Source organism: Somniosus microcephalus, chromosome 21 (assembly GCF_052327205.1).
Source record: "Somniosus microcephalus isolate GS21.2 chromosome 21, FLI_Smic_1.0, whole genome shotgun sequence".
Taxonomy (NCBI): domain Eukaryota; kingdom Metazoa; phylum Chordata; class Chondrichthyes; order Squaliformes; family Somniosidae; genus Somniosus; species Somniosus microcephalus.
Window position 1 is genome coordinate 72,471,614 of NC_141007.1, and position 22,440 is coordinate 72,494,053.

A 22,440-nucleotide genomic window follows, 5' to 3' on the forward strand; every position below is an offset into this window, starting at 1 on the left:
AACATGAAGTACTGATGACTTTGCCATGGCTGCTACAGTCTAATTTTCATAATCCAGCCACAAATAAGATAAGGTAAGGTAAGAATTCCGAAAAGAACCACATCTATCCTGTGAACTGATGATTAAAACTTGCTGGATCGTTGAGGATGACTTTACTGAAAACAAAGCCGAAAGACCCAGCAATATATATCCGAGAAACCAGTGACAATTTTCAGTCACACTCCTCCTTACCACACGTAAATCTATTTTTGGAAATCTGGAATATTCTGTTTAGATTTTCTCTTTACTAATATATTGCTTGTTTGTGCCATGCATTTTCATTTTTGTCCATTTTTTCCCCTGACTCTCGAGCTTGTCAACTCTTGATTAGGTGCAGCATTATAGGTAGCAGTGCTCCTCTGTTACTTCTCAAGCAACCATTCTTCATTTGTGGCCAACTGTTTAACTGCACGGGCCATCTGCAGGTGCATTTCCTACAGGGGGTGATGCATAGCAATCAAAAGAGCAAGTCTTGGCTTTGGGATATTCAGATAATTGCAGCACCCACCAACTGGGATTGGCAAACTCTGAATCAGGACTTGGGGATCTTGATGTCTGGCTTAGTTTTATATCATACAGTGCACTTGCCCACTCAGCCCTCCATATTTTGGGAAAAGAATAATTTCCCTTTTCTTTCACCCATGCACCATTTCCAAGCCAAGAAGATGGGAAACGTCTGGTTTGCTGATCTCTGCATATCCTCCTTTGTAACCGATTTTCAGAAATGCATGAGAGCACCCTTTAGGATTTTTTCCAATCTACCTACCACATGGGCATAACATTTGACGTCCGTTCTATGTCTTTCCTTGACAAACTGCCTGAAATAGGGAGCTCACTGCGTGATTGAACAATTGCATTTGTATTTAATTAAGAATCACTTAAAAAAAAAAAATGAAGGCTAAGGAAGATGGCTAGCAAACTAGTAGTAAAAGGAAGTTTCTTTCCCAGTGAAGTATGAAAGATTGATTGGCACTTTATTGTTGTCATGTATAGCGCTTAAGAGACTGTTGGAGCCTCATAGAAAGTGTTGAGATAAGCAGCATTTGTATTCTGTCATTTGATGTCCAATTGCTGTAAAATCATCCCTGCTGTTTCTAAGGTCTCAAAAATTCTGCCTTTCCTATTGCACCTGGCATCTTGATCAGACTGAATCATCCTGAGCCAACTTTTTAACTGCTTGTAACTTCTAAGTCCATCAGTGAAATGAACTGTGAAATGTCAGCTCTTATTATCCTGCCCCCTCCCCCCGAGCAGTCACTCCTTCTGGCCCCTTGTCAAAGCTATTTCTCGGAGAAAACTGACCTTTCTGACTCATTTTTCTAATGTAACTCTGATCTTAATAATCTTGGCAAAGGACATTCCTGTAATGTTCTATGTTGTTCAATCACAATGCCACGTCTGTAGGATTTCCCATTCTTCTAGATTCCAGTAGGCACTCCTGATGGTATCCCTCTTGTGGTTCTCAAATTATATGCCTATGAACTTACTCTGCTGTATGCAGTAAACCAACTAATGCCACCTTGTTAACTGACATTATCCATTATCCTGACATTTCTGGCCTAATACATGATCACCAATATGGTTTTCAGCATTACTCTTCCACTGTAGTTCTTACCTTTGTTATGGAACACTGCTGTTAAACACTTTGGTGACTCATTTGTCATTGGCTGGAAACTTCCAATGCCTTCGACTATCGATAGCACTATGCACTTCTAAACAAGCTACTGCTGTGTTTCAGCAAAGCTATATTCATGGTCATCTCAATTCAGTTTGGTTCAGTTGGTAGCACACTTGCCTTTGAGCTGGAAGTTTGTGAATTCACAACCCATTCTAGAACTTGAGCATATAATCTAAATTGACACTTCATCACTGTACTGTGGGAGTGCTGTACTGTCGGAGTGCTGTCTTTTGAATGAGACATTAAAACAAGGACCCATTTGCCTGCTCTGTTCTTTGTATTCCTTCTACGTATCGATGACCCCTCGCCCTTATCATCTAATCCTATCCATCCTTGCTGATGGCTTCACTTTGCATGCCCTCAGTGGAAACGATCGCCTTTCTTTGTAGGACAGCAGTTAAGTCATTACATTTTGATCACCTTCATGTCTTTCAGTAGGGCAGTAAAAATGCTTTGAAGGTACAGTTTCTTCCTGTTTCTTGAAAGTTCAATAAACAGCTGCTGCTTCTTACCTTTTGAAGGCTCCACCTTTAGTCCTCTATTTATTGACATTCTTGGACTCACTATCTCCCCTGATCTCCAATGCAACTCTCACATTTTCTCCATTGCTTCTGTGTGTGTTTTTGTGCAAAACTTTTTTCCGCCCTCAATGACATTTATTTCTGTAAAAGCGCAAGGCAGTTGAGCCTCATCTAGATGAGTCTTCTGACACTTTTTACATTCTTGGGGGAAAATTCAAGGAAAAGCTTGTCATTTGATAAGTGTTATTTCTCTTACCTCTAGCTTCCAATTTATCTCTCCATTATTACTTTTCTTGTCTCTCTATTTGATTATTACTACAGCCATTTCCTCTCATTCCTCCTAAGCTCCAAAATACACCGTCCTGTATCTCCTCTGCTTTCTGCATCCTTACCATGTTGACATCAAAACGGATTTCTACTCTATGCTTCTTTCCTAGGACCTTGAAACTGAAATTGCTTATCTTTCTCATTCTTCCCTTCTTATCAAATTCAGGCTTTTAAGTCCCACGGTTGTTATCACCTAATCACTACTTATTGATTTGTAGTCTTTTTTTTCAACCCATATAGTGTCCTACGCCATGGTCTTAGCCCTTCACCTAGTTTTCTATACTGTCATTATGCTTAATTTGTAGTTCCACAATCCTTTATTTTTGCATCTATGTGAAGGACACCATCCACCAACTGTTGTATGTGCATAAAAATGATTAAAAGAAAAGACATGCAATTATATAGCACCTTTCGCGAACTCAGGAGTCCCAAAGCGCTTTACAACCAATGAAGTACTTTGGAAGTGTAGTCACTTGTAATGTATGAAACGCGGCAGCCAATTTGCATACAGCAAGGTCTCACAAACAGCAATGAAATAAATGACCAGATCATCTGCTTTAGGAGTTGGTTGTGGGATAAACGTTGGCCAGGATACTGGGAGAGCTCCTCTGCTCTTCTTTGAATAGTGTCATGGGATCTTTTACATTCACTTGAGAGGCAGACCAGGCCTCAGCTTAACGTCTCATCTGAAAAGCGGCACCTCCGACGGTGCAGCACTCCTTCAGTACTGCACTGGAGTGTCAGCCTGGATTTTTGTGCTCAAATTGGATGACATTGTCATCATGGAAGGTCATACAGGTATCCAGTGCCAAGGGGTGGGGAGAATAGGCATGAGACAATGGGGCAGGATACATTTTTGAACTTTTGTGGTGGTCCAGAACTTTCTGGCAGGTAGTGAATATGAACCTTCCTGGCAAAAATAATACATTTTCATGTTCCAGCTGGACTGGTTCCTAAATCTTCAGATTAGTGCAACATTTTGTTCCCTTTTGTTGGATCCATGTACAAGTTAAGCATATAAGCTTTTGGGCTCTCTGAGAATATTGGTCCAATATAAGGTACTATAACATTTTCTCTCATAGCAAAAATTGAGCAAGAACTTTAATTAAATGATTGAAATATGTGTGTGTTCCCTGTATGATATTTTCCAAAAGAACATCCTTTACACCTGTTAATGGTTCTTTAATGTGTAAAAGCATGTACTGTTACAATGTTAACCACATCTTACAAATGTGAGGATCAAACTGTACTTTTGGATTTATTACAGACACCTTACAAGAAAAATAACAAATTTTCCTAAACTGTTATCTTCCACAAGCAGGTTTTGATTTTGTATTGGTTATGTGGGAGGACAGAAGAGCTCATTTTTCAGCATCTGATGTAATAAATGTAGACATTTCAAATGGTTTTAATTTAGTGATCTTAAAGGGATACCTCATCCTGCAAACTATCCCCTAATGCTGTGGATTTGATTAAGGTCACAAACAATGGCCCATATTTTCCGATCGGAGGCTTCCTACGTGCAGAGGCCTCTGATCTGGAAAAAATCTATGCCCTTACCTGAGGTCCAGACATTTCCGCTCCTGGGCCCCTCCACTACGAAATGCACAGGGCCCAGGTATCCCAGGGGTGCATGTGGTTCGCAAGCGTCCCTGGGATCACGTGGGCCAGGGGAACCAATGAAAGAAGGAAATCCCTCTTCGTACTTTTGACAGGTCTCACACCTTAGACCCGTCAAAAATATGATTGGAGATCACTTCAAAAACACATCAAAACACAGCTCGTACACACCCGTAAGGATCGGAAAATACGGGCCAATGTGTTTTTGAAAAGAGCTAATTCCAAAAAATGCAATTCCAGGTGGTGAACTTGAAATTCACCCCATAGGCTCTCACTAAGAGTTAAACTGAGGAATGAGTTGAGCTTTGACGATTGTTCAGTCTGTGAATTTGAGCTGCTGAGCAATGTCAGCCAGTGGCTCAGTGGGAAGCACCCTCACCTCTGAGTCACGAGGTTGTAGGTTCAAGTCCCACTCCAGAGACTTGAGCACAAAAATCCAGGCTGACACTCCAGTGCAGTGCTGAGGGAGCGCTGCACAGTCAGAGGTGCCGTCTTTCAGACGAGAAGTTAAACTGCGGCCCCATCTGCCCTCTCGGGTGGATGTAAAAAATCCTATTTCGAAGAAGAGCGGGAGAGTGCTCCCCGGTGTTCTGGCTAATATTTATCCCTCAATCAACATCACTACAACTTGAAATTATCTGGTCATTATCACACATGTGGGAGCTTGCTGTGCGCAAATTGGCTGCTACGTTTCCTACATTACAGCAGTGACTACACTTCACAAAGTACTTCATTGGCTGTAAAGTGCTTTGGGACGTCTGGTGGTTGTGAAAGGTGCTGAATAAATGCAAGTCTTTTTCTTTCTGTTTACTTCAACAGGATCAGTGCTGGATTAGGAAAAAAATTTGCATTGTCCTCTTGGCATCCATTTGCTGTATTGAACAGAGCAGAGATGGACGCAAACTGTAGTCTTAAATCTGATTCATATTTGGGCTTTGACCTACTCGGTTAATTTTCCTTATCTCAAGTCAGGTCGTTTATGCAAGGAAGGTTAGCTGGTTGGTGGTAAGGCACAGCAGGGACGGGTGTGGGATCTCTCTCTTTCTTCCTCCTCCTCCCCCTCTACTTCTGAACAGTAAATCTTTACTACATGAGCAACCTGAGCGACTGTTTGACTTGGTGAGGTGATTATCAACAGGTACAGATCACTCAAATGCTGGGATCAGCTGTTGGATACTGGGAGGACCACCTATAGCATTGCAGCAATGCTCGGAGTGTGCTGCAGCTGACAGCTAATCCTGGTGTAGAGCTGACAGCTAATCCTGGTGTAGAGCTGACAGCTAACCCTGGTGTAGAGCTGGCAGCTAATCCTGGTGTAGAGCTGGCAGCTAATCCTGGTGTAGAGCTGACAGCTAACCCTGGTGTAGAGCTGGCAGCTAATCCTGGTGTAGAGCTGACAGCTAATCCTGGTGTAGAGCTGACAGCTAACCCTGGTGTAGAGCTGACAGCTAACCCTGGTGTAGAGCTGACAGCTAACCCTGGTGTAGAGCTGACAGCTAATCCTGGTGTAGAGCTGACAGCTAATGCTGGTGTAGAGCTGACAGCTAATCCTGGTGTAGAGCTGGCAGCTAATCCTGGTGTAGAGCTGACAGCTAATCCTGGTGTAGAGCTGACAGCTAATCCTGGTGTAGAGCTGACAGCTAATCCTGGTGTAGAGCTGACAGCTAATCCTGGTGTAGAGCTGACAGCTAATCCTGGTGTAGAGCTGACAGCTAATCCTGGTGTAGAGCTGGCAGCTAATCCTGGTGTAGAGCTGACAGCTAATCCTGGTGTAGAGCTGACAGCTAATCCTGGTGTAGAGCTGACAGCTAATCCTGGTGTAGAGCTGACAGCTAACCCTGGTGTAGAGCTGACAGCTAACCCTGGTGTAGAGCTGACAGCTAATCCTGGTGTAGAGCTGACAGCTAATCCTGGTGTAGAGCTGACAGCTAATCCTGGTGTAGAGCTGACAGCTAATCCTGGTGTAGAGCTGGCAGCTAATCCTGGTGTAGAGCTGACAGCTAATCCTGGTGTAGAGCTGACAGCTAATCCTGGTGTAGAGCTGACAGCTAATCCTGGTGTAGAGCTGACAGCTAATCCTGGTGTAGAGCTGACAGCTAATCCTGGTGTAGAGCTGACAGCTAATCCTGGTGTAGAGCTGACAGCTAATCCTGGTGTAGAGCTGACAGCTAATCCTGGTGTAGAGCTGACAGCTAATCCTGGTGTAGAGCTGACAGCTAATCCTGGTGTAGAGCTGACAGCTAATCCTGGTGTAGAGCTGACAGCTAATCCTGGTGTAGAGCTGGAGGATAAGAAATGTGTTTTTCAGGAATTGGAAACATTTCTGTGGAAGAGAATTATTGTGTATATATTATATTCTATATTTCACTTGCTACATTGCGGAGGTATGTTCTAGATACAGCTGATTCTACATAGCTACTGAGGTTCAATTTAAAATATTGCATCTGTTCAACTGCAGGCGGTCAGTTTTGAAGGATTAAAGGCGTGGAACCCAAATACGGTAATCGATTTGCTGAATAGTGGCATGGTCAACTAAGCAGGACAAAATGTGTATACATAATAATTTTAAAATGAGGCTGAAAAAATTGGTCAACTCCCAGCCAAGGAGATGATGATGATGATGATGAGGAGGAGGAGGAGGAGGAGGAGGAGAGAGGAATGCAGATTTGACTATTCAAATTGAAGGTGTTGAGAAAGGAAAGACAGTTGAGGAAGGCTGGTTGTGAGATCATTAAAGTATGACACTTGAGAAAAGTTTGTGATGGAATCTCAATTTATTTAATCTCCTGAGGGAGGCGAATACCGGAGGTAACACCTCTATGAGGAGAAAACTTGAGATTTCTCACTGACCCCTGAGTAATAACATCCATCATATATTTGCTGTTACATCCTGGGTATCTTCAATAGATTTAATCTCTGCCCTCCCTGCTAACCTGTAAATTGTTGTATGACCGTTGCTGACGGAGCAGCATTTCGAACAGCAGTTGGTCTGCAGGGAGGCAAACCTGACCAAACTCAGAAAATTAGTTGCAGTCTAAGATAGTATGTAGGGAAGTAACATTTTATACTGCAATAAAAAATCACAACTGCATTAGTTATTTGAATTTGCAGACTAGTTTCACTGCAACTAATACTCACCCAATAGAAACAGCTGTATTTTTCTAGTTTTAAGACACGTCTTTCTGCCTGTTGAATATTTGTACAATTCTTGCCGTATAATGACGATATAAGCAGTAAATCTAATTAGGTGCAATGGAATCATTATGGTACTGAAATGCAAGGTGCATGCTAAATTACCACACTGTTCTTTAATGCAATTAGAACCCATTTTTATATTGAAATTGCATTGATGATACTGAAAAAAGTTGACATTTATTTGATTGAGTGTAATGGATAGCTAGGAGTGATTTATAAAGTACAGCAATCCAGAGGTATAGATAGCATTTCAAATCATGAGATTGAGACTTCAAGCGGTTAATGACAGCGATCTGAATCCTGGGATTGGATTACATTCTTAAAATTGCACCTTGGTGTTTTGTTATTTGTAATAAGTACTATGTGAAACCTTATGTGGAAATCTTACTCTGCTTTTGGACATTTTTTTCCCGCTAGTAGCAGCTGTCAGTGTGCTTTCTGTCCTGGATATTTGATGTTCACACAAGAGGATTAGGAGTTGAGACATTGCTTGTGTTGGTTCATCAAAGTGATCTGCAATTGATTACCATGAAGTTCCATGTGCATTTAACACATAGGAACATAGGAGCAGGAGTAGGCCATTCAGCCTCTTGAGCCTCTTCCACATGTCTATTAGATTGTGGCTGATCAACATCTCAACTCCATTTACCCACCTTTTCTACATATCCTTTGAGACCCTTATCTAACAAAAATCTATCAACCTCAGTCTTGTGAGTAAACGTGCTTTCTAATTTCACCCTTAACTGGCCGAGCTCTCATTTTAAGATTATGCCTCCTTGTTCTAGATTACCCTATCAGAGGAAATAATTTCTCTGTATCCCCTCAACCTTCTAAACTCAAGGGAATACAAGCCACGTTTATGCGACCGGGACTCACAATTTAACCCTTTCAGTCCCTGTATCCTTCTGGAGGATCTGCGCTGTACCCCCTCCAAGGCCAATATATCCTTCCTGAGGTACGGTGCCCAAAACTGAACACAGTACTCCAGGTGGGCTCTTATCTAGGCTCTACACAACTGAATCATAACGTCCTCACTTTTGTATTCCAACCCCCTTGAGTTAAAGGCCAACATTCCATTAGCCTTTTTGATTACTTTTTGTACCCGTGCACTAGCTTTTAGTGATTTATATACGAGGACACCTAAATCCCGTTACTCCTCCACCGCGCCTAGTCGATCACCATTAAGAAAATATTCCGATTTCTCTTTCCGGGATCCAAAGTGAATGACCTCACACATTGAACACTAGCATGGTGGATAGAGGTGTGTCTATGGATGTTGTCAATATGGACTTCCAGAAGAAATTTAATAAGGTCCCGCACAAGAGATTATCAAAAATTAAAGCATACGAAATTGGAGGTAACCTTGTGACGAGTTGGTAATTGGTTGAAAGGTAGGAGATGGAGAGTAGGGATAAAGGGAACATTCTCTGATTGGCGGAATATGACGAGTTGTGTTCCCCAGGGATTTGTACTGGGGCCGCAGCTTTTCACCATATATATTAATGACTTGCATGAAGAAATAGAGAGCAGTATATCCAAATTTGCAAATAACACCAAGTTAGAAGGTTTAGTAATTTGTGTAGGTGGGAGCAGGAAATTACAAAGGGACATAGACAGATTAAGTTAGTGGGCAGAATTATGGCAGATGGTGACTGGAGTGCTCTCCATCTATATAAAGAGGACAAAATACCAGTGGTACAAGGGAACCTAAAAATAATTAAGGGGAGCAATTCAGTGGCTTTAATATAAATTTTAAAAAATGGTAATGGAGAAACTAATGGAACAAGGTGGACAAATCTCCAGGACCTGATGGTTTCCACCCCAAGATATTAAAAGAAATAGGTGAGGAAATTGCAGATGCATTAGTCCTAATTTTCTAAAGCGCTCTAGATTCAGGAATTGTGCCCTTGGATTGGACTATTGTAAATGTCACAAGAAGGGAGAAACCAGGTAACTACAGATCTGTCAGTTTGAAATCAGTTGTGGGGAAGTTACTGGAATCTATCATCAGGGACAGCATGACTAAGCACTTGGGCAAGTATGAGCTGATCAAAGAGAGTCAGCATGGATTTGTGAAGGGTAGGTCATGTCTGACGAATCTAGTTACACTTTTTGAGGATGTCGCTAGCATGGGACAGGGAGATCTGGGGTGCAGATCTCAAAAGTGCGTGCAGGTAGAAAAAGCTATAAAAAGGCAAATAGGCCCCTCTTTCCTCATTTAAGATGCTCCTTATAACCTACCTCTTTGACCAAGCTTTTGGTCACCTGCCCTAATTTCTCCTTATGTGGCTCGGTGGCAAATGTTTTGTCTTAAAATACTCCTGTGCAGCGCCTTGGGACATTTTACTATGTTAAAGGCGCTATATAAATACAAGTTGTTGTTATATGCAGAGGTTGAATATAAATGTAAGGAAGTGTTGAATTTGTACAAAATACTGTTTAGGTCCCAATTGGAGCATTGTGTGCAGTTCTGGATAACCCATTACAGGAATAATATTAGAACTATGGGAAGGGTATATCAAAGATTTATCTGAAATGTACCAAGAATAAGATTTAGATTTAGTGTGAGATAATTGAATATTTTATGTAACTTGCTTTCAGTAACGATCATTCAGTAATGAAGTTCCAAGAGTTGAGAATTATCAATGCATTTACTATTTTCCTTTTGCATGTGTTTTTTGATCGGTCTCACATTTGAGATACTTTATAAAGAATTTTTCATAAGAATTCTTGTTAATAGTGAAGGTTTTTTGTTGAATTTCTGCTTTAATTCCAAGAGACTCCATTTATGAACTGCAGTGGTATTTTATTCTTTCAAGTAGCTTTCTCTGGGTATTGTACAGTTGCTGCACATTAAACCTGGTCTTTGTGTTCTGTTTTTAATGTTCTGCACATAAGCACCCTCTCTCTCTCCACCCCACCCCAGCCCCCTCCCCCCGCCCTTTACGATGCAACATTTAGTTTTGGATTATTTCCACATTTCACAGCTGTTTCAAATCCAAATGCACTGCTTAAATTATGCAAACTGAAGCTCTGTTTTTGCTTGCAACTGCAAAATGGACAACAAAATGAAGTAATCACTAAATGTCTACATTGTCATGGCGATTCTTGCCCATGTGCAGCAATGAGCACGTGGTCTAGATGAAGTAGTTCAGGTGTTTATGCTCCTGGAAATGACCTGTGCTGTTCCTGAGATTGTGCACTCATCTAAAATCATGTCAGTTTTGAGTAATCTCCTGCAGCCAGATTAAAATTCACTCCAGTAAGAAGGGAAAATCACAAATGCTTTATGCTAGCTTTGCTTTTTTTGGATCTACTAGTAGATCTCATGTGGTGTTGCCTACAGTAAGCCTGAAGATGTGCTGTTTTATAACGACGAACGAATCATACTATGTGATGACTGTAGTACACTGTTGCGATGGAGACTCTCTGTTTGAGCGGCCCATTGGGTTAAGACCAGAAAGCCCAATTGCTGGAAATAAACAAATTTGGAGGTCACTCAGAATTTAATTGTTTGGTCAGGGAACTTTGCAGATTGGAATAGTGTAAGAAAATCATGATCCAGCCAGGGCTGACCAAAAACAGAGCAAAATTCTGACACAGGAAATAAGTGTGAAAAACAGGGAATGCCCACAGAAGTAAGACTTAAAATCATAGAATCGTACAGCACAGAAGGAGGCCATTTGGTCCATTGTGCCTGTGCCGGCTCTTTAAAAGAGTGATCCAATTAGTCCCATTCAACTGCCCTTTCTCCCGGAGCCTGGCACATTTTTCCTTTTAGAGTACATATCCAATTCCTTTTCGAAAGTTATTCTTGAAACTGCTTCCACCACCCTTTCAGGCAGTACATTCCAGATCATAATAACTTGTTGCGTAAAAACATTTCTTCTTAAATCTCCGGTTCTTTTGCCAATTATCTTAAGTCTGTGTCCTCTGGTTACTGACCCTCCTGCCAGTTGGAACAGTTTCTCCTTATTTACTCTATCAAAATGCTTCATCATTTTGAATACCTCTATTAAATCTCACCTTAACCTTCTCTGCTCCAAGGAGAACAATCCCAGCTTCTCTAGTCTCTCCACATAACTGAAGTCCCTCATCCCTGGTATCATTCTAGTAAATCTCCTCTGCACCCTCTCCAAGGCCTTGGCTCCTTTCTACAGTATGGTGCTCAGTAGTAGACATCATATTCTAGCTGAGGCCTAACCAATGATTTATAAAGGTTTAGCATAACTTCCTTGCTTTTGTATTCTGTGCTTCTAATTATAATGCCCAGGATCCCTTATGCTTTGTTAACAGTATCAACTTGTCTTGCCACTTTAAAATAATTTAATATATTACTAGCAGTTCTACTGTGGTGTTGCTCATGGTGAGTAAGAAGTTTTATAAGAACAGGGGTGTTATTCCAAATAATACCAGGAACACTCTCTCTCTTATCAGCACTGGGGTGGCCAGGAAATCTTGGAGCACCCATAAAAGGAGTCCAGGATTTGGCGGTACTGGGATGGTGTATCGGGGCATGGGAGTATTTTCAAGAATTCCAAAGGTCTGGGAACACTCGGGTGGGCCCTGGAATTCTGTGAACACGGGATGGGGAAATTTTATGAACACTGGGATGGGGAGATTTTACGGACACTGGGATAGATTCTGAGATTACTGGGATCTGGGTGCATTGGAGTTGATTCTGGGATTAGAGAGCACTGGTAATGGGGTCTGGGAGTTTGTGAGCACAGAAGGGCTTTCAGGAGTAGAAGCTCTTGGATCCAGCAGGACTAGGAAGGAGGTTTTGAAGCGTAGGGGGAGGGTTGCAGTGTCAGGCAGAGTAGACAATTGCTGGAATCTGGCAGTATTGGGGGTAGCAGGATCCAGCAATCTTGTGGGGGAGGAGGGCCAGGAATTGGGGCCCAAACAACCCCTGGCCCCTTTTGAATCATTAGACCTTAACCCCCCACTGCATTCCCCTCCCCCCACCATTGATCCTCTTTCGAAACCCATCGGCAGTGCCTTTTCCACCCTCGGGTATTCCCCTCTACCCCCAGCATTTTCCCCATTGTCAGCCAGTTCCTCTCTTTATTTTTCTGCCTTAAAACATCGAAGGGTAAATGTTCTGTTTCTTATAATCAATGGATGGAAACTCACAAACTTGGGTTTACATTTTGCTGTTATGAGTACAGAAGTGAAAAGTTTATCCTTTAGTGCACTATTAGTAAAATTTGCCAACTTAATAAACATACATTTGCAGAAGCAAGCAAACATTGCTTCATAAAATGTTCAAAAGTTCATCATTTATGTAGTTTTCATGTTATTAAAAACATTCTTTTGGCCTCAAAACTGGTTCAGAACAGTAAATTTTTAACAGAACTTTCAACAGCAGTAAAGAGATCAAAGACTAAAAAAGAAGTCCTTTCTCGATAAACAATATCTTTGTTTTCTTTTCTAACCATCAAGATCATAAGCGCTGCTGGTCAGAGGTGTGGCCTGTCTGAGCAGTTCATAGTACACAGCACTTGTTAATACCGTCAGATGCGCCTGAAATAAAGCTTTGAGAATTCAAACTCCAGTTTCATTCAAAGCCTTTTGGAAAAAGCAAAAGAACTCATTTCCTTGCAGGATGAGGAGGCACACCCTTATACCCTTCAAGTCACACTGATGCACACATTGAATGCTGGGAAATTGGGAATACTCAATGCGTAGATAGCATACTGGGGAAATCTGTGAATTGAACCTGTTGGGAATGCACAGATAGCATACTGTGGAAATCTGTGAATTGAACCTGTTGGGAATGCACAGATAACATACTGGGGAATTCTGTGAATTGAACCTGTTGGGAATGCACAGATAACATACTGGGGAAATCTGTGAATTGAACCTGTTGGGAATGCACAGATATGGTTGAAAGCTCTGGACAACTCTTAACGAGGTAAAAATATCTAGTCGAATCGTAGGCTTTTTGAGTCACTGAAGTAAGAAAATTAATAGAGGTGTTAAAAGACACAAAAGAATTAAATGGGAAAATGTAATCATGTTATTGTAAAATGTATTTTCTTTTAAATTTTGATTAAAATCTCAGTTATTGAGAGAAAAATGGCATCTGAATTTTTTTCAGAAAGTATTTTGAGCATATCAATTGGTTCATCAACAAACTGTGATGGGGAATTGTTTGCGTAGGGAAATGCCATTAAAAATATTTACTTAGATAGTTTCAATGTGAAATGTTGATGCATAAGAATTACTAAAAAATCATGACAACCGGAAGTAAGGATTGTGGACAGTAAGTGTACTTGTGCAAGATTTTTAATAGCTTACATAGATTGTGACCAGAGCTGTATGTTTTGACACTAATGAATTGTTTTATGTTTTTAGCAAGTTGCTTTGCACTTTTCTTCCAATCCCACTTTTCTGTCTTCACCATATACCATTCCAGGGGAGAGGTCAGACAGATGGCCTTCTCCCAGGCTTTTGCTGGTGTAACTTTGTTTACAGTAACGAGCCTGCAGTTTTAAAGCAGATTCCTTTGTAACCTACAGTTTATTCTGTGGTGTGGGGGGAGGATCTAGCAGCACCTCCCCCCCTCCCCTGCCTAAGGCCCAGGATTCTTAGGCACCTCTATGATCTTCTGTGCATTATCTTGCATTGATCAAGTTGAATTTGACTTGCTGCCTAAATTAATATACAGTATTTGAAATATGTAAATGAAGGCTTCTATGTTAAACTTGTATAGAACTTTAGTTAGAACACCCTGGGAGTACTGTGATCAGTTCTGGTCTCCATATTATAAGGAGGATATAGAAGCACTGGAGAAGGTGCAAAAAAGATTTACTAGAATGATACCAGAACAGAGAGGTTATATCTATTGGGAAAGATTGAATGGGCTGGGGCTCTTTTTTTTCTTGAAAAGAGAAGACTGAGGGGTGACCTGATAGAGGTCTTTAAAATTCTGAAAGGGTTTGATAGGGTAGATGTAGAGAAGCTATTTCCACTTGTGGGTGAGACCAGAACTAGGAGCCATCAATATAAGATAGTCACTCATAAATCCAAAAGGGAATTCAGGAGAAACTTCTTTACTCAGAGAGTGGTTAGAATGTGGAATTCACTACCACAGGGAGTAGTTGAGGCGAATAGCATAGATGCATTCAAGGGGAAGCGAGATAAGCACAAGGCAGAAAGGAATAGAATGATATGTTGATAGGGTTAGATGAAGAGGGCTGGGAAGAGGCTCATGTGGAGCATAACCACTGGAATGGACTTGTTGGGCCGAATGGTCTGTTTCTGTGTAGTAAATACTTTGTATATTGAGTTGATTAATACAAAGAGTAACAGAGGTGTAGAGAGAAGGAGGTTCTGAAGTTCGTATCCCAGGTGTGCGATAAATTTGTTGATCTCGGCTGGGAAAGCATTAAGCTCACGTGTGGACATTGAGCGAGGACTGGTCAGGCTGGACTGTGATGCACCCTGCATATAGCCTGAATAGCCTGGTAACCATCACTGAACAGGCTCATATATTATGAATGGCCACCTATGCTAGATGGATATGTATCCCAGGAGAGAGGGAGAGAAGAAGTAAATAATTATGTAAGTGATTTTGAACCTGTCCAGTGTGAACCACTTTATTTAAATCCCTACGTGTTTCTTGACACATAACTGGTCTTATTGGATGTGTACCCTGCTCTGAGGTTAAAGCAGAGAGTAAACAGCAAGCAGATGGATTCAGTGTTTATTGGTCGTGGCTGAGTATCAGATTTTTCCCCATTACCTGTTTCTGTTCTATTGGACATTCATACTCGCTCTGGCACAAGCATTTTGGCCGTTAGAAACCTGAAGTGCATTCATCGTCTGAGATGTCACCTCTGGCCCAGAGGTGATCAGATAAGAGTAGACAAGCGAACAGCACTGATCAGTAGATCAAAGCAGATGGAGCCTTAGGCATCAGATAACGAGGAGCCCATATGCATAGAATTGTGTTTATAAAGTAGTAAATTAAACAGATCAAATAGATTATAATTTTTTTAAGTAAATACGTGCAAAGCAGGCATAACCGAAATTGGTATCCAGAGGATAACATTAAGAACTGCATGAACAAAACAAAAAAAATTTCAGCTATTAAATAATGCTCACAGTTAATGTATATTGCAGCAGGCTAGAACATTAAATTGGCAAAGTATCAGTAATAAATCAAGGTGATCAAATCAGTTTTTGCCAGAGGAAAAAGAGATGTTTATCACACTGGGGGTCTTTGTGATAGAATAGGCCAGGGGCACTTTTGCTACATGAGATACATGATACTAAGGAAGTAGCACTCCAGGAGATGCATTCTGAATACTGCTGCCAGTTCTGGTGACCTTGCTGTGGTTTCAGTGGTGAAATGCCACCACCCACAGCACAGTGGAGTAGCAGTATGTTGCACCTTAGCAGTTGGGTTGCCGAATTGTTGTTCTCAGCTGCATTGTTGTGGCAAATCAACAAGCAGATGCCACGTCCCTTTGCACATGAAGGACATTAAATTAGAGGATGAGGTGTCCGTGAACAACTATCAAAACTCCTTTGAGTAGCTTCATCATAGAATCATACAATCTTATAGCACAGAAGGAGGCCATTTGGCCTGTTGTGCCTGTGCCGGCTCTTTGAGGAGCTATCCAAATAGTCCCAGTTCCCTGCTCTTTCCCCATAGTCCTGCAATGTTTTCCTCTTCAAGTATATACCCAGTTCGTTTTTGAAAGTTATTATTGAATCTGCTTCCTCAATCTTTCAAGCAGTACATTCCAGATCATAACAACTTGCTGCGTAAAAAAATGTCTTCTCCTCCCCCCTCTGGTTCTTGTGGCACACTATGTTACAGCTTGCCATGAACAGAGGGACAACCAGTAAACTAAGACAAGAGTATATTGTATATTTTTAAACTCAGGGATATACCTGTTTATACACTGTATGAATGGAACCGCGTTTATGTGTTCAACCATAAATGTATCTTGATGCTTTGGCAACATAAGATGTACCTTATCATGCCAATAAAGCGATTTGTCTTGTATTGTATTATTGTATTGTATGTACCTTTAAGGGGAGAACTACTTTTTACAGCTCCTGTATACTGTAGCACCGGCAGTGACCACACCTGTATATAAACCCTGAGTAGGGATCTGTACGTTTAGTTTTAGAGTAACCCTCATCCAGTAAATACCTGTTGATTGTTCCTGCAGTCGCGTGTCTAGCTATTGAAGGACACACATCAAAAATACACGGATCTAACAGTTCTTTTTCCAGTTATCTTAAATCTGTGACCTTTGGATACCGACCCTTCTGCCAGTGGAAACAGTGTCTTTCTATCTACTCTCTCTTGCTCCGCATAGCCTTCTCTGCTGTAAGGAGAACAATCTCAGCTTCTCTAGTCTTTCCACATAACTGAAGTCTTCCATCTCGGGTATCACTCTGGTAAATCTTGTCTGCACCCTTTCCAAGGCTTTAATATCCTACCTAAAGTGTGATTTTTGTTGCTCTTTGTCTGATCTCCATCTGGCATTTCCTCATGTAGCTGAAATCGGGTGCTTAGATGTGAGGAATTGAGAACAGGTACTCCTGTCCTACCGCTCAGGAATGCAGTGTACTGTGAAGAGCATTGCACCAGTAGCAGTCTGTGATTTGGGTTAATAATGTTTGGAGTGCTTATAAAATACAGATCCTTTATCATACTGCCCCACCATAGAAACTTAGAAACATAGAAGATAGGAGCAGGAGTTGGCCATTCGGCCCCTCGAGGCTGTTCCGCCGTTTAATGAGATCATGGTTGATCATCCAAATTCAGTACCCTGTCCCTGCTTTCTCCCCATATCCCTTGATCCCTTTAGCCTTAAGAAATATATCTAACTCCTTCTTGAATATATTTAATGAATTGGCCTCAACTGCCTTGTGTGGTAGAGAATTCCACAGGTTCACAACTCTCTGGGTGAAGAAATTCCTCCTCATCTCAGTCCTAAATGGCTTACCCCTTATCCTTAGACTGTGACCCCTGGTTCTGGACTCCCCCGCCATCGGGAACATCTTTCCTGCATTTAGCCTGTGAATAGTTGGGGTCCTAGCACCGATCCCTGCGGTACCCCACTAGTCACTGCCTGCCATTCGGAAAAAGACCCGTTTATTCCAACTCTTTGCCTTCTGTCTGCCAACCAGTTCTCTATCTAAGACAGTACCTTACCCCCAATCCCATGTGCTTTAACTTTGCACGCTAATCTCTTATGCGGGACCTTATCGAAAGCCTTCTGAAAGTCCAAATACACCACATTCACTGGTTCTCCCTTTATCTATTCTACCAGTTACATCCTCAAAAAATTCCAGTAGATTAGTCAAGCATGATTTACCTTTTGTAAATCCATGTTGACTTTGTCCGATCCTGTCACTGTTTTCCAAGTGCTCTGTTATTACATCTTTTATAATGGACTCTAGCATTTTCCCCACTTCCGATGTCAGGCTTACCGGTCTATAATTCCCCGTTTTCTCTCTACCACCTTTTTTAAATAGTGGGGTTACATTAGCTATCCTCAAATCCATGGGAACTGTTCCAGAGTCTATAGAATTTTGGAAGATGACCAGCAATGCATCTACTATTTCTAGGGCCACTTCCTTAAGTAGCCTAGGATGTAGATTATCAGGCCCTGGGGATTTATCGGCCTTCAATCCCGTCAATTTCCCTAACACCATTTCCCTACAAATACTGATTTCTTTCAGTTCCTCCCTTTCATCAGACCCTATGTTTCCCGACATCTCTGGGAGGTTATTTGTGTCCTCCTTTGTGAAGACAGAACCAAAGTATGTATTTAATTGGTCTGCCATTTCTTTGTTTCCCATTATAAACTCCCCTGATTCTGACTACAAGGGACCTACGCTTGACTTCACCAATCTTTTTCTCTTCACATATCTATAGAAGCTTTTACAGTCAATTTTTATGTTCCCTGCAAGCTTACTCTCATGATCTATTTTCCCCCTCTTAATTAATCCCTTTGTCCTCCTTTGCTGAATCCTAAACTGCTCCCAATCCTCAGGTTTGCTGCTTTTTCTGACCAAATTATATGTCCTCTTCTTGGATCTTATGCTATCCCTAATTTCCCTTGTTAGCCATTGTTGAGTCACCTTTTTTGTTTTATTTTTATGCCAAATCGGGATGAACAAATTCTGTAGCTCATCCATGCGATCTTTAAATGTTTGCCACTGCCTATCCACCGTCAACCCTTTAAGTAACGTTCCCCAATCCATCCTAGCCAACTCGTGCCTCATACCATCGTAGTTTCTTTTATTTAAATTCAGGACCCTAGTCTCTGAGTCAACTACTTCACTCTCCATCTTAATGAAGAATTCTATCATATTATGATCGCTTCTCCCCCAGGGGCCTCGCACAACAAGATTGCTAATTAATCCTTTCTCATTACATAATACCCAGTCTAAGATGGCCTGATCTCTAGTTGGTTCCTCGACATATTGGTCCAGGAAACCATCCCGTATACACTCTAGGAATTCCTCCTCCACAGTATTGTTACTAATTTGGTTAGCCCAATCTATATGTAGATTAAAGTCTCCCATGATAACTGCTGTGCCCTTATTGCACGCGTCTCTAATTTCCCGTTTAATGCCATCCCCAACATTACTGTTTGGGGGTCTGTATACAACTCCCACCAACGTTTTCTGCTCCATGGTATTTCTCAGCTCTGCCCATACAGATTCCACATCATCAGAGCTAATATCCTTATTATTGTGTTAATCTCCTCTTTAACCAGCAATGCTACCCCACCTCCTTTTCCTTTTTTCCCGTCCTTCCTGAATATTGAATACCCCTGGATGTTGAATTCCCAGCCTTGGTCACCCTGGAGCCATGTCTCCGTAATCCCAATTATATCATATCCGTTTACATCTATTTGCGCAGCTAATTCATCCACCTTATTACGAATGCTCCTCGCATTAAGACACAAAGCCTTCAGGCTTGATTTTTTTTAACACTCTTAGTCCTTTTAGAATTATTATTTACTGTGGCCCTGTTTGATTTACACCCTTGATTTCTCTGCCTTCCACTTTTGCTTTTCTCCTTCTTGTCTTTTGTTTCTATCCTTGCTTCCCTTTCCTCTGTCTCCCTGCACAGGTTCCCAACCCCAGTTACAAAATCCTTCATTTTTTAGCTCATTGTCTGTAAAGTTGAGGCTGTGGTAACAAATGTTTCCTCGAAGATCTGAAGAAAAGTGCATTGCATGGCATTAACTGACAAGCTAACAGCAAATTAAAAGGTTATCACAAATTGTCAAATAATTTATGGCCTAAACGGCAAATGCAATTTGTCCATTTTTGGCACGAGAAATTTATTGTTTGTTTTTTTTCTCTGAATAAGTTCTATTAAAAAAATTGAAGCGAAATATTTTTAAATATCAAAGTATAATTGCAATATCTAGAGTATAATTTTTCATGCGTACAATTTGTACTGAAACTGATGATATGTGTTAATAAATTCCATGGCTCACATTACACATTCTATTTAATTTAGGGTAGGAAGCAGATTAAGTAACGCCCTTTGTTTAATTGTTTTAATAAAAATAGATTGAGATGAAGACAAAGATGCTGGAAGCAAAATTCCACGAGGAGAAGCTCAAACTGCAGCAAAAGCATGACACTGATGTTCAAAAGGTAAATTGGGAAGTTTTTTTTATAATTTCTCCTGCTGTGGGGTATTGCTTCTACAAGAATAATATTTTGGCATCTCACTATGAAATAGGAAGGGGAGAAAACTCAGGGGTTCAGTCAGTCTGGGGTGCTCTTGTGAAACTTCTCGTTGTCAATAAGCTAGCATAGGTGGCGGCCTGGGTTCTTGGTTGGGGAGATTTCATAAAAGCAAAAATAAATGACAAAAATGTGACTATTGTAAACCGTTTTATGAACGTGTATGCTGAAGATAAATGTAAATTAGTTGGAGTATAATGCAGTAACACTATTGCACGATCCTCTGAGGATACTACTGCCTGTTCCAGGCTCCTGTTTCTGTGCCTGTATCTCGAGGAGTTTCTTCTGCTTGGCTTACCTGTGGGTGGGGTCATTAATGGCGACCTCTCCTGTTTGGGACTTGGGTTAGCATCGCTCGGCTTTCCTCAGCAGGGCGAAAACCTTGGAATTAGGATATTTAGCACAAAGTTCTCTCCAAGGGAGGTTACAGGCACTTGGCTTTTCTGAGAGGGGATGGTGTCAGATTGTTGGCATCTTGTTCTTCAGAAGCATTACCACTTGCATTCCAAAGACTGCAGCTGTCTTTCCTGCCCCTTATTGTTAATGCCCGTCCAAAGGTCACCACTTCCCTCCCATTATCTCCTGTGTAAGTATAATGGCTGGAAATTCTCTCAAAATGTATCGACAATTGCTGCAGGATTGCCGATGGCTCCTGAAGCCTTTACACATCCAAGGACTTCACTTCTTTGTGGTCGTACCCAAATGTTTTATCCTGAAAAGTCACAATAGAAAATCTCTTCCTTCAGCTTGAATAGTTTTCTCTTGGACCTACATCAGATGGTGTACTGTAACACAACACAATGCAACTTTGAACATGGAATTTCAGCGTTTTCTTTCTGTCAGAAGAGTTACATTTCAGTGCTGCTGTTTTTTTAAGTTATGTCAAGTAAAAATATGCTCCACTTTAAGAGAAGAAACCTGTTGTCAAGAGCTGCGTGACTGAATGTAGCAGTGTTGGTTGTTGAACCCTCCCCGCATATGCTGACATTGCAATTCTGTCAAATACAAATATAGGTAATTAAACATAATTAAATTAGACTACCAACAATTGCTACCTCACAGGGCTACCGTTTTGTATGTGGATGGCTGGGTAAACTCTAGCAGTGGCTTTTCAGGCAAGGTTTCGACCAGTAACAGCTAGGATTGGTTCATTGTTGCATCCTTCACTCCAGCTAACATGGAGGATGCAGTGAGCTGTGATTGGTTGGTTTTAGGAGCTAGTAATCTATAATTAATGAAAGGCATGTGATATTGTTCAGGGTGGATCAAATTCTTTAAATTTAAAGTATTTCTACCAGCTGTCACAAATGTGTTTTTTCTAAATGTTAGTTTTAATTTCTCCCTACTCTGAAGAAGTATTTAAAGTTGTTGGAGACCATGGAGTAATCTGCTGGAGACCTGCCACTTCAAGTCTCAATGGGGAATATGTGATGGGGTCCATCAGAGGGCAATTTGCATTGTACTGGTGCAGTGCCTAATATCACTGAGTTCTTCCGAAAGGTGCTACACCCAAATGCTGCTAAGTTCCTGATCTCATTTGTAGGTGTTGCAGTCTATATTGCCGAGTTTCTGATCTCGGCTCTAGGTGCTGTGTACCTGACCTCCTCAGCTATAGGTGCGAATAAATCATGACTGCGAGTGTCTGACCCCAGCTGGTTGGGGGGCCAGTCTCTTCCCCACATGTAGGGAAATTTGTGTGAAAGTCACCTCTGAACCTCTGCAACTATTGGTTTCAGAATGGCACAGATGGAGATCAGGCTGCTTGCTCACCCTCCTGGTTGGTGGAATAAGGAGACTCATGTTGGGGCAAGCTTATAAAGGGCAGAAAAACATACAATGTGCTGCAGTCACCATTCGTATGTTTTACAACTGGTCTTTTTTCTGTTTGATTTAAAACTGGAATTGGTTAATTTTATACCTTATATTTCTTTTTTAATTGTATCAAATAGCTGTGAGGTATTTTCGTTAGAACAGATGAGATTACAGGGTGATTTGATAGAAGTTTTTACAATTATGTAGGGATGGGACAGAGTAGATAGAAACAGACTGCTGCTAGTGGTTGAGGGGTCTGGAATTAGAGGACGTAGATAAGATTAAATGTAGGAGATTTAAGATAGAGAAGGAGAATCTATTTTGCCGAGAGTCTGTGCGATGCTCTACCAGAGTTAGTGATTGAAGCAGAGACCATGTCAACTTTTAAGGATAGGTTAGAGAGTTGGTTGAAGGAAAGCGGGCTTAAGGGATGGAGGAACAAGGCGGACACAAGGGATTAGAACTACTGATCATTTGGAGGATAAACACCAAGATGGACTTGTT

General features: G+C 41.2%; 1 protein-coding gene across 1 annotated transcript in view; it reads left to right on the plus strand.

Annotated features, from left to right (window-relative positions):
- cep112 (centrosomal protein 112) overlaps positions 1 to 22,440 on the plus strand; it is a 420,760-nt gene that overhangs the window by 80,002 nt on the left and 318,318 nt on the right. Inside the window, exon 7 of the mRNA XM_085964113.1 lies at positions 19,945 to 20,031. Coding sequence (XP_085820239.1) covers positions 19,945 to 20,031 — 87 coding nt within the window. The remainder of the gene's footprint in view (positions 1 to 19,944; positions 20,032 to 22,440) is intronic.